Genomic DNA, 13161 nt, shown 5'->3' with positions numbered 1-13161 from the left:
GGGTCATCAGGCCAGTGCCTTAAACACAGCAGCTTTTCACAGAGAGGATGGTCCTCATTGGTTAATACAACAAGTAACTCATGTGAACATTGGGCTCCTGGACTCAGAAATGAAATCTCTGATGATCTAAAGCTGTAACCTGCACCCTGTCCCGCCCCACGTTGCAGACAGTCGCCACGTCCTGAGCACAGGAGCCGACAGCCATCTGAACGTCATTGACGTACAGACAGGAATGCTCATCTCATCTCTGACTGCGGACGAGCCCCAGAGGTACTCAGGTTACTCACGATGAAGACTTTTACAGACAGGCTCACAGTCACCACACTGGGCCTGGTCTAGTCCTTCCTTCCTGACAAGGGATGACTTCCAAATCCTTCTTGCAGGTGCTTTCTCTGGGATGGAAACTCCGTCGTATCTGGCAGTCAGTCTGGGGAGCTGCTCGTCTGGGACCTCCTCGGGGGAAGGGTCAGCAAGAGGATCCAGGGCCACGCGGGTAAGCTGTCTGCTGCTGACCTGCCTCTTCTCCCTACATGCTCCAGCACCTCCTTTCCCACCAGTGGCCACGCTTTTCTCAGGTCACAAGCCCCCGGGGCCTCTGTGCTGTGAACATTCCCCTCCAGATCCTGGCCAGCCTGGCCACCTGAATCTCTTGGTTCTTTCAGGATTTAGATCTGTGTTGGCAGACATTTGACTCCAAAATGGAAAGTTTTTACATTAACTTCTACATAGAGAGGACAAAAAAGTAAAAGGTGTAGATTTTTTTTTAACACATGCATAGAGTTTTTATTGTATTATATATATAAAAAAGCAACTTTCTTAGTGGTTCGGTGGCTAAGAGAACGCAGAGGGCCCAGGTTCGATTCCTGGTCAGGGAATTAGAGCCCACATGCTGCAACTAAGACCCAAAAGTTTTTAAGAAACAAGCAACTTCCCTGGCGTCCAGTGGTTAGGACTCGGTGGTTCTGCCACATGGGGCACAGGTTCAATGCCTGGTCCAGGAACCAAGATCCTGCATGCCTTGTCACCAAGAAAAAGAAAGTAACAAATTACAGAGAAAACAGTCTTGCTCCCAGTGGCTTCCGCCTCCCAGGTCCCCTCCTTGGAGGACTTCTCCAGCTGGTGACCTGGTGTCTATTGTCCAAGGATGTGTTCTTGTGCATGTCTGTGTCCTTCTGCCTGTCGGCTTCTTAGTTTTCTTACATTTCCATGTTTTCCCTTTGAGCATTTGGAGGACAGTGAATTGTTGTGTCGATGGTTACAAGTAACTGTTGACAGCCCACCTCCATCCTCTTCCCATTGTCACTGTTGTGTGTGGTTATTTCAACATTGTACATTCAAGTGAGGGCTATGCCTGCCTTCCTCCACTCACCTGATAGAAACGGAAATCAGCACTCACACCAGTTCCCCACTTGTCCCTCTCATCTGATTCCTAACTTGCTGTAGGTGTAGTATTTGTACCGTTACACATCTGTGATTCCCAGCTGCTTTGGCTGTAGCATTACATCTACATGGTTTCCTAGTCTTCCCAAGTTCCTTGTCCTAAGCACTTGAGTTCAGGCAAAGATTGCTTCATAGGACAAGACGACGTGGTGCCAGCTGGGCAGCTCACCCCTAACCCCATGTCTCTCCTCGCAGGTGCCGTGACATGTATGTGGATGAACGAACAGTGTAGCAACGTCATCACAGGAGGGGAAGACAGACAAATTATGTTCTGGAAGTTGCAGTATTAAGTGCCTTTTCCTTGAATGTTTTTGAACTCTATTTAATGTACTTTTAAACCAAACTTTTAAAGGAATTGGTGAATGTGCAATTATAGTAATTACAAGTTTCACCACATGAGAAATTTGTGGTTTTAGACTTTATAAATCATGGTGACTTCATTGAAAGCTGTTAGTTGTCATCCTCTAAGGCGGATGAAGACGTGGGAGATTTGGGGAAGGAACATCTGTGAGGCAGGCGGTTGTCCCAGGGTGCTGACGATCAGAAAGCAAGTCTGGGTGAGAGCGAGCAGCTGAAAGATAACTTAAACCAGCTGGGGGAGGTCTCCCGAAAGCACTGAACAGTTTAAGGACTTTGCAAGAAAACCTGAGTATTCTCCGCTGTTGCCAAGTCACCCTATCTAACTGACACACTTGCAGCATGCCTGCTGGATTGGGGATGTGTGTTTTCATGGAGTGGTCACTTTCTATAACCTGCTGGCCCCAGATTCTGAGAACCTGGGCAAGGATTAGCAGTTCTTATAACAGTTTACTGTGTATAGGAACGGTTATTTCATTATGGCTGTTAAATGCTCATCTTTTCTATGACATTAAAAATATTTTTCTGTAATGAAATTCTCATTTTCTTTATTTAAATGACTTAGCACAAACTACTAGGTACTTCAAATGTCAATCCTTCTAGAAAACCATCCTTAGTACTATGTAACCCTGTACTTCTGGAACTATCTTCAGAGCCAAGTCCAGACAGATAACGAAGAAGAACATCACTGAAAAAGCTGAGTTGGTTGGCTTTTCTGAATTCCACACAAGATAAGCCAGGAATCAGTAGCACTAATTATTTTGTACTCAACCTCTGAACCACAGAAAGCATGCGAGGTAAGATTTTTCTCTGTTATTTAAAAACCACTGGTGTATCCTGAATGTTAAACATGGCTTGGGTGTCGCCAGGAGAATCGATAGGCTCGTTGAGGCCCTGCTGCTCGGCCTCCAGCGTGTCTGGGCTTCTAGGCTGAAGGTACTTCTCTGGACACGCAGGGCGTCTCAGCACAGAAGGCTTGCCCCAGGCTCCTGGGTGTTGGCCACTCTGGGAGAGGACCCTCCTACAAGCCTGACATTTTCAAATGATGCAATGACAGACAGACTGGAACTTAACTTTATTTATACATTTTTAATTAAAATAGAATAGGCATAAGCCAAAGAGATGGAAAAAAATCAGGATAATGTGTCATTCTGTGAGCAGGGAAGAGGCAGGAAATGGAACATATGACCAGGACAGTGTCCTAAGACCGTCCTGGGGCAGCTAGGTTACATACTGTGTAAATGCCACAATCAGGTCTTAGCCCACTTAATCTACACATGAAAAGAGGAGTCAAGGTTCATTCTATTTAGTACAAGAATTTTTACATTAAATATATAGTGCTTCATTTCTCAAAAAGTGATATCAGTTACTTTTAGAAGAAAGAAGTTCCCATTACACAAGGAAAGACTAGAAAATCTCAAATGCAAGTCAGCAGCTGTGCTAGCTTGGGATGTACTGTCAAGACTGTGCAGGGCTAGTGTACATCTCAGGTGAATGCAGAACTGCGTCTGGGTTTAGGAAGGCAGCAATCATTACATTTTGGCTTTTATTCTAGATGCTTAACTTAGTTAAGGCGACAGTTTAAGCATATTAAGTGAAGGTAGATAAAATGTAATGACAATCGATAAGTCTCTTGCAGCTACACACTGTCTAATAATGCTTACATGGAATGAAACCAGTGTTACTTAGCTGGTGTTACAGAACTGAAGGAAAATAATTCTAAATGCACTATGGTGACACAGTAAAAATGCAAACACAGCACAGAACTAAGCACTGCTCTCTATCAAGGTGACGCTTCTAACAGAGCTGAGCCTGTCGCAGTCATCCTACTCACAAGGCTTGTGAAAGCATCAGGTTTCCAGTAAAGAAGCTAGTCTGTAAAAGTCTTTTCAACTGTAAAACCAGGGTAAGGCTACAACTATCTTGATGTCTGAACAAGATACACTGGATCGAACAGTAAGATCCCCAGCCCTACTGTAAGATAGGAAGTCCTCATGCAGCATATGCTCGCTGGCTCCTAGAAAGCTTCATGTGCATAATAGAAAGGTCAGTTGCCCAAGACGTAAACGGAAGAACTTCCGGGAAGTTTCCACTGTGCCGTGACTTCTAAACCTCAGGAATGGTGTGATCCATCAAGCTTTTCATAATGCTTGGTGCCATCCTACAAGACAGTTACTTTTATTAGATACTGAGGGTTGGGTTTCTTTTTTCAAAACTGCTACAATGATTCAAGAAAACTCTAATTCAAACTCAGTACTATTAGCATCAAGTGGGAATAGAGCAGGTTTTTTAATGAGTTCAGCTCTAAGGGTCTCAGGTAATCTAGCTGATTGCAAATAAGCTATCTATCCTGGCCAGTAAGATACAGGTAAGTCCTTCAATCCTTGTATGTTAAGGCTGAATGGTTAAAAAAGACAACGCTATTAATGCTATGAACTAGAGGGAAATATGTGTGGGTTGTTTTTTTTTTTTTTTGGCGGGGGTGGGATGGGGTGGGGAGACTATCACTGATTTAAGACAAGTGAGCTCTTTATGGATTAGTCCTGACAATTCTCCTCACAACAACCCCCAAAAGGAGCTAGCTGCATTCTATTCCAGCTTCTGGGTAAACAAACATTCCATTACAGGAGTTACATCTTTTAATGTTTTAAATATCATTTATCTTTCATGTAGATACTGAAAGGACTGTGCTGGCTAAGCCAGGACAGAATGTAAGATGCTACCGGGCAGACAGCCCCAGCCACCCCTGTTTTTTTCTTTCTCCTCAGCTTCCAGCCCTCACTCCTGAGGACTTCCAAAATGTAAATAATTTAAATACTTCAAATTTCTGAATAATGCCAATGTCATCCACCAAAGTACCAAAGGTTTGAGAAGCTTGAGAATTAAGGAAGTACAGAGCCTCTATGAAATCACATGAGCACAGAATGAAGTCAAAGAATTCTCTACTTACCGTTTAATAATGTGTTCAAAGATAAAAGCAGGCATGATTGTAATAGTCACTATATTTCCAGCTGTAGACAATATGTCTGCAATTTGAGAGTCCTGTGGAAAACAATGAAAATTCTGAGAGGCTCTATTAAATATAAAACTAAGTTATTCTTGGTAAAGAAATATATATGTTCTGAGGTTTTGCTAATGTCTCTAAAATCCTGACTCCTGCTATTTAAATTTTTTCCAGTTTCTTTACCAAGTTTTAATTCATCAGTGGCAACAAAACTAAGTAAACTACGTTGAATATATTAGCCAACATAGCATTCTTTTTCTAGAGATTAAATAATTGCCCCCATATACAATATTACCACATCCCCTCTGCTAACATTAATTCTTAATGAAAACCTTTAGACCTCAAAATAGTTCTATTTAGGAATTTGTAGAGGGCATAAACCATAAAAATGAAGTACTAATTTGGCTATGAACTATTACTCATATTTTTCCTACAACCCCTGGACTGAAAAAAGCAATTGGACAAAAAAGCAACCATTCATTCAGGATCTCATCAACATCTTCACTGCCCAGGTATTCACAGAAGTCTAGTTCAAGGGACTTCAGAGATCTCACCCTGACCCCCAGTTACAGAGGCCACAATTCTAGATGTAACATGAGGGCACAGCCAGCGCGACAAAGAATGTCTCCATTTTGGTCACTAACAGCACCACCCCAACAGACAAATGAAAAAGAGACTTCCAAAACTAAACAACACAATGTAAGTTCTACTCTGACCTTCAGTCCGATGACGTTCTGTCCGTTGACCTCACAGATGTTATGTTCCGTGAGAAGACCGTTTCTAGCTGCAGAACTGTCTTTCACAATGGATGTGATTTTTCCATTTTTAAAAACAAAGCCAACGTGTCCAGTACTGTCCTTATGCATGGTAATTGTCCGTTCAAAGGGCCTGTGAGCATAACAGTTTCAATTAAAATTGTTAATTCCAAGGTAAACATGTCAATGGATTTCCATTATGGTGTACTGGATACTTTGTTACCATAAATTATTTCAAAACTATTTGCCTTGGTATGTACATCTTGTGTAAAAGTTTAAAAATTCTCTCCATTATGGCTGGACTAATCAAGATTTCCTTCTTTTAAGAATCAAAGAATTAACACAATGCTTCATGCAGTTTATCAATGTGCTTTTTCCTTTACATTAACATTACGTTTGAACAAAAATCAGTGTTAAAAATGAATTAACTTTTCAGCAGATGAATGGATAAGAAAGCTGTGGTACATATACACAATGGAGTATTACTCAGCCGTAAAAAAGAATTCATTTGAATCAGTTCTGATGAGATGGATGAAACTGGAGCCGATTATACAGAGTGAAGTAAGCCAGAAAGAAAAACACCAATACAGTATACTAACACATATATATGGAATTTAGGAAGATGGCAATGACGACCCTGTATGCAAGACAGGGAAAGAGACACAGATGTGTATAACGGACCTTTGGACTCAGAGGGAGAGGGTGGGATGATTTGGGAGAATGACATTCTAACATGTATACTATCATGTAAGAATTGAATTGCCAGTCTATGTCTGACGCAGGATGCAGCATCCTTGGGGCTGGTGCATGGGGATGACCCAGAGAGATGTTATGGGGAGGGAGGTGGGAGGGGGGTTCATGTTTGGGAACGCATGTAAGAATTAAAGATATTAAAATTTAAAAAATAAAAAAATTTTAAAAAAATAAATAAAAGAAAAAAAATAAAAATGAATTAACTTTTTAGTATTTCCTGGAGCTTAATTTTTCTTAGGAAATACTTAGAACCTTTGTAATATTTCTCACATCTTGATTTTTAAAACTTTACAAAGGTATTTTTGCTGCTGCAGCAGTTAAGACGGAAGCTCCCGGTCCCTTAGAAAGGGAGGAGCTTCAGAAAGATGGCATCCGCTCTGAGCACTGACAACCTGTTACTGCACATGTTTCATGTGCAAAATAAATACGAATTTTACATTATAAAGTTCACAGCAGTCATGTCTTCCTGGTGATCCAAGTTACTTTTTGAAACTTTGCTCACATAAGAGCAAAAGTGCCATTTGTCTGCAAAATGTTTACTTAATAGCTACCATGTATTATTCAAAGCGAAAACACAAAGGTAGACAAAAGCCAGTTGAACCAATATGAACAAAAATGCCAAAGCTAAAAATGTGTTACAAGGTCTGCCCCTCAACCCCTGCGTGGCCGAGAAGGTGGTGGTGTCCGTAGCACAGGTACCGCAAGTTCCATTATAAACAAGCTAAAGATGATGCTCCCACCAAGGACTCGAGCCTCAGCCACCCAGAAGGCCAGGCTGGGTTTTGGGAACTGGTAGGCCCCCATGTATCCACTCTGAGCAGGAAACCAGGGGCAAAGTCCAGACACTTGTTGCTGTTACCTTTCATTTTTCAGAGAAACTGATTAAGACAGGAAAGGAACTTCTCAAAGGACAAATTTCTGTAAGCTCTGAAATAAGGTGTATGCAAAACCAGAATACTGTTTTTAAAAAGTCAAACTATGTAAGAAAGTGAAAGCAACACAGAACTACAAGAGTATAAATATAAAACTAATCAATAATATTTGATTATTTTCCGCAACAAAATGCTGTATTTCCAGAACCTTAAAACCCTAAGAAAATGGAAAACTAGTCCTTAATGTCCACATGTGGCGTTTAGTTGGCTCACCTGTCCCGAATGGTCATGGTGATCTTCTCTCCAAAAGCCTGTTTGAGCACCTTGTGCGCCCGGTCCGAGCTCCAGCCAGCACAGTTCTCGCCGTTTATCTGAAGTACCTGGTCCCCAAACCGCAGGCCCACCAGGGAGGACGGAGAATTGGCCTGGACAAGCTGAACAAATATACCCTGGAGGATGGAAATCACTAAGTAAGTGCTGGAAAATCAGGAACCAACTGTTTAGGCAGCTACTCTAGTAATTTTTTTTTAAAAAAGAGAAAACTACACAAGTGTGTTTCATTACTCCCAAGAAGGAAACTGAAAATGCTATCAAGGCAACAGGAAGATCTGAGTGGTAATTTCTAGCTCACATCATGACTCACCTGACCAAATTCCATCACCCCCTCCACCTTGGAATAAAAAAACTAAGGAAAATAAAGTCAGATTACTATAAGAAATGTAAGGTTCCATGAGTCTGATAAAATACCAAACAGGTATTACTGCACCTGGTCATTATTTAGGAGGGAAGACAGTAAAGTGTTGGAAGTTTAAGAAAAGTGATAGGTTTAGGTCAGAAGTTTACCTTTTGAGCTGAAGAATTCCTTTACTCGCTTGCTAAATTACGCATAATCACTACTATTAAACAGCCTAAAAAGGTGGGTACACGGAATACAACCCCCGTTCTTAAAAATCTTCGAGGTAAATACAGAGAACTCAAGTACAGGTATCTGAGAACTAAACCCACAGGCTATTTTTACTCATGTAAACTAAATTTCAGATGCTGAACACTATCAACAAGCCAAGTGTAAAAGGCATGTGCCAGTAAGAGATGAAAGCAACCACAGGTCGCACCCCTTCTCCGTCCTGAGCTGCCCCAGATTTGGTGCTGCGTAGCCTGTACTCAGATTTGGTGCTGCGTATCCTGTACTTGAGGACGGCACCCAGCAGAGTGGCTACACCTACAAGCTTCGGCCACTGGACAAACCACTGCAAGGATAACTGCTGCAGGGGTGGAGCTGCGGAGAGTGTGGTCTCTCTCTAGGATGTAGAGAGGGCAGGGAAGTGCGAGCTTCCCAGAGCAGCACACTCAATGAGGGTCTCACACAAGCCACAAGTGTGCAAAGACACAATGCCCTCAGCCTCTGGGGAGGCAGGTAGGGCCCGGACTGGCCTCAAACATCTTCCGCCAGGCGCCACATCTTCTACATGCAAAGGCTGGATGCGCTGAGCTATGAGACCGAAGACTGAAAAGAAGCCCAATAAATAACCTGGAAACCCACAAATCAGGGTAAAGACTCAGCACCTCCTTAGTGATCCTAAGTGCTTCCCCACAGAGTAACCAGGTTTCATTTCTTCCATCTGGTAAGGTGAGAGGTGAAGTAATGTACTTTAGAAAGTCACTGTTGCCTGGAAAATGCCCCATGAAAGTCAAATTCAAGGATGGAAATAACAAACCCCAAACCACATTACAAGTCACATGATCGTCTTTAAGTTTAAAAATACACAAGACCACTGACCCTCACCTATCAGTCTTAACTTCCACACGTTACCCTATTTCAATGCCAGCATTCTCCTTGTATGAACTATGTTATAATACACGCAGACTAGTGAACTTTATTCCAGAAAAAGGACTCAGAAAAAATTCATCCATGGTAATGCTCAAGTCCCAGCTCTGCCTCTTCAGAACAGGGTAGCATCTCACGTGGAAAAGCAGATTAAAAGTAGTCTTGATCAGAGAGCACCATTACACTTCATTAAAGCATTTACATTTTAAATTGTAACTGGGTCACATAACAGCTAATCAGACAAGTGTACTGAAAGCACTTACATTGTCTATGGATTTCAGCCGGAGCCCAATCTTCCCGTCTTGATCCTTACACAAGATGACTTCTCGGATCCCTTGCTTGATCTCTGCTCTGCGGATCCCAGTGTCGCCACCAGTGACAGGGGCCACCATGTGGTCCATGCTGGAAGGCCGTGCCACCAACTGCTGCCAAAGACACATGCAACACGTCAGTATTCGCAAACACGCGCCCTGAGAAAATCCAAAATTGAACATATTCTGTTGTGGTTTCCTAAAATGTAATCTGCCGATTATTTCCTTCAGATATGAGTTTTGCAAAAATGACCCTATTTTGTTTTTTAAAACTAATTCTGCAGGTAATTTACCCCCCCAGACACCATCTCCAGCAGACTCAATGACTCTGTTGCCCGATGAATTCACTGGCATTTGTTTTATGTGTACCCTGGCTTGTTTTCAACTCAAATATATTATCCTTGAACTTTATAAAGGCTGTACTTTACTTTTAAACTCACACAGCATCTTCCTGAGGGTTCTTTTATATGGCCTTCAACAATGTACTTACCCTTTCAGAGTTTTTATTACAGAGGCAAACTTCTTACCTCACAGCTCCACTACAAGGACTAAAAGCACCTACTAGTCAAGTGCTGACACACACAAGACAAATGTTATTTTTCATCCCTTTGGTAAACATCTGTGGATTAACCAACTGTATGGAGAATAGCTGTACTAGGGACTCCGTTAGGTACCAGGCCTCACATTCCTAATTTTTTTTTCTTGACCAAAATGAGTTTAGTGTTTTAAGTGGACCCTTTCCTCTACCAAAGAAAATGAGGGAAGAGCATATTTGTTACCAAAGCGTCTTAACCGGAACCTGTCATGAAAAGCTCTGGTCTGACACCGTGATGCTCAGAACAGCCATGATGGGGGAGAGAAACCTCAGCCGCACACACACAGGCTGCCAATGTCTCCGTTCAGAATCACAGTCACCAGGACATCACACACACACAAAGAGCCATACCACTAATCAAGCACAATACCAGAAAATACAACTTTTGAAGAATTACAAAAATTCAATGATTACAGCTATAAAAGCATAAAAATCAGGCAATGGGATAGAAAAAATTAAGCAAATGAATTTAGTTTAGCTGAAACATAGGACAAAAGGGAGGAGCTTTGGAGTATAACTTTTGGAAAAGAATTTCTTTCCAGCAAGTACAGTTAAGTGCTTACTCGGTGTTCTTACCATGATCCATATGACCAACACATGACCACTGCTCCCTCCTGCTAAGGCTACTATGACCACCATCTACTCTTGCCCTTCTATTTGCCCTCCACACAGCAAGCACTGAAACCCTTTTGTTAATCCCACAACTCAGACCCCCAACCCCTTACCCTGTCCACAAGGCCACAGACTACCTGGCCTGACAGCCCTTCCAATGTCACCCCCCAGTGCATCTGCAGCCACATTCTGTCTCATCTGCCCTCACCGAGGTCCTGTCTCTCAGGCCTCTCAAGCTCATTTCTGCCCGGAAGCCTCTCAAGGTCTCTGTATATACTGGCTAGTAAAGCTGAACGTACTTACTATGGTTCCCTTACCAGAAAATATTTGTTGCGCGTCAACAAATGTGAAGAAATATGAAGAAAGAAGCCTGTGGGCACACTGAAGAGAAGAGAGGCCAGCAAGCGTCACAGACTGTCCGTGCCTTCCAAGCCCACCCTCTGTGGTGAGCCCTCTTCTGCCATGGCTTTCTGGTCAGGACCCCTCGCGAGGAGGACGTGCCAGGGCCTGCCCCTTCCTGTCTGCTTCCTGCTCCTGCCAGTACTGCCTGGGGCCAGCCCTTCATGCTGCTGGCAGCAGGTGACTCCAGTCTCCAGATTCCAGACACTGGCAGCACAGCCTCCCTGCAGCCCCCAGAGGTACCAGCATCCATCACAGGGGGCCCTCCCCTGAGGCCCAGCTCACGGGGCTCCTCCACCAACACTGTTGGCTCTGCGAACTGTAACCCCCATCCCGTATGCCCCAGTTCTAGGAGAAGCAGCTTTCTGGGTTCCGCTTTTGCTTTTTTCAATTCTTCAACCTCTCTGATTTCTTGTTATCTCTGTTAAAATTCTTGTGTGATTTCTGTTGTTCCACCTGGACCCTGACTGATGTAAGCAAGTTTTCAATAAATATTTGGTGAATAAATTGAAAGCCAGGTACTGTACTAAGCATGGGAGTTATGGCAGCAACAGAGACATAAAGGCTGTCTTCATGAAGTTATGCATTTACCTATGACAAGTACTGTAAGGTATTACAGTCTTATAGCAACAATCTTAACAAAAGACTGAGACACACTATATTTAAGCCAAGAATTTGGGGTCAAACTGTAAGAAGCTTTAAACTTAAAAAGATTATGAGCAAAAAAAAGGTAACAGACCTGAATTTCAGAATGATAAAGTTAGCAGTAGCTCAGCATTCATTGATATAACAAGTTACTAGAGGAGTTACTGGAAGAAGAGCCAAGTGTAACATCTAGGTGAGAGGTATAAATCATGGACAGGGCTACAGCAAGCCTACAATGCATAACATGAATACAAGAAACACACCAGAAGCAGAGTCACTAGGTCTGTAACTAAATGCAGAAGACAAAGGAGAATGTACCAGTTAAAGGCACCTGTATCTTTAACTCCTAATAAATCAGAAAAGTGGTAACAGCACAGAAGGAAGTAGACTGTGTAAAAAGCAATACCTAGAAGGCAATCCTGAGAAGAGATCAATGCTAAGGCTATAAATTTGTGAGTTTGCCACAAAGACGAGTTAGCTTGTATCTCTGTGTAAGGTATGATTTTATATAATTCAGAACGAATTACATTATACATACCCCATGACTTGGTGCTCCAGGGACCAAGGCCATATTTGCACGTATTTCTTCTTCATTTAAACTCAGGCCCATGTACTGAGAGAGCTCAGGATATAGCTTAGGATAGAGATCTAATAACAAATGAATCAGTAGAGAAAAAAAATTAGTAGACTATTTAAAAAAAACATTGTTATTATGGACTTTTACTTGTATTTTTAAAAATCACATTGATTTTATAAAATCTAGGATGAATTTAAATTAGTAATCTGGAAAACCCCTTTCTCTGTAATGACAATTAGAAAAGGAAAACAGAAAAATAAAAGTGAAAGTATGAAGACATTTTAACTGAAACCTCAGACTTCTAAATACTCAAGACTAGAAATAATTTTTCCAAGTTATCTTGCCTTTTCTTTCTCTTAAACCTATTAGGAATTTTCTACACATACCACTGATTCTCCACTTGAGAACAACTGACCAAAATGTACACTTCAAATCAGCTACATTTTAATTCATTCAGTAAACACAGCTATAAAATGTACCCAAAAAAATGAACTGTGAGAAAAAAAACGCTTGTAAATTTATTATCATATCAGTTTAAGAATACACAGCAATGAAATCTTTGAAACAGTACATTTCAGTATTAACAGTATTTAACTGAACAGTAGAGTTAGATACTATTTCCAAAAGCTCTTTATGTGAGTTATGGATTTTCCAAAGGAAACAATGTTATAAGATGACAGGCCATAAAAACCTATTTAACACTCCTCTTGTATTTAAAAAAAAACATTTTTTTTTTTTCACTTTATACTGGAGTAGAGCTGATTAACAATGTTGTAGTGGTTGCAGTGGACAGCAAAGGGACTCAGCCATACACATACATGCATCCATTCTCTCCCAACTCCCCCCCCCATTGAGATTGCCACACCTTTTGTATCTGAAGTCATATTATTTAAGAGTTCTGTCCTGAATTCCTATGAATTTAGAAGGAAAAGGAACAAAGGAGAAGGGTATGGAGTCAGAGTAGAGACTCCAGGATTTGGAAAGTTCCCCTAAAGGAGAACGCTATCAATCCCCAC

At 41.8% G+C, this 13161-nt stretch overlaps 2 protein-coding genes across 9 annotated transcripts in view; one reads left to right on the top strand and one right to left on the bottom strand.

Annotated features, from left to right (window-relative positions):
• NSMAF (neutral sphingomyelinase activation associated factor) overlaps positions 1-2328 on the top strand; it is a 64692-nt gene extending 62364 nt beyond the window's left edge. For 3 of the 4 annotated variants that reach the window (XM_060393430.1, XM_027972974.2, XM_060393429.1), the window contains 3 exons: positions 168-270; positions 384-493; positions 1636-2328. In XM_060393430.1, the coding sequence (XP_060249413.1) occupies positions 168-270; positions 384-493; positions 1636-1730 (308 nt within the window). In that variant the 3' untranslated portion in view covers positions 1731-2328. Of the gene's footprint in view, positions 1-167; positions 271-383 lie in introns of all 4 variants that reach the window. The other variant, XM_060393428.1, reaches the window with a different exon arrangement.
• A 527-nt stretch (positions 2329-2855) lies between these two features.
• Positions 2856-13161, bottom strand: part of SDCBP (syndecan binding protein) — a 32909-nt gene continuing 22603 nt past the window's right edge. For 2 of the 5 annotated variants that reach the window (XM_060393433.1, XM_060393431.1), the window contains exons 4-7: positions 12107-12216; positions 9270-9431; positions 7455-7630; positions 2856-5689 (exon numbers count right to left, since the gene is read on the bottom strand). In XM_060393433.1, the coding sequence (XP_060249416.1) occupies positions 5368-5689; positions 7455-7630; positions 9270-9431; positions 12107-12216 (770 nt within the window). In that variant the 3' untranslated portion in view covers positions 2856-5367. The remainder of the gene's footprint in view (positions 5690-7454; positions 7631-9269; positions 9432-12106; positions 12217-13161) is intronic. The other 3 variants (XM_004011692.5, XM_012183731.4, XM_060393432.1) reach the window with 3 other exon arrangements.

Source organism: Ovis aries, chromosome 9 (genome assembly GCF_016772045.2).
Source record: "Ovis aries strain OAR_USU_Benz2616 breed Rambouillet chromosome 9, ARS-UI_Ramb_v3.0, whole genome shotgun sequence".
Lineage (NCBI taxonomy): Eukaryota > Metazoa > Chordata > Mammalia > Artiodactyla > Bovidae > Ovis > Ovis aries.
The sequence above is the reverse complement of the archived record's forward strand: the minus strand, read 5'-3'. Positions and strand labels throughout refer to the sequence as shown.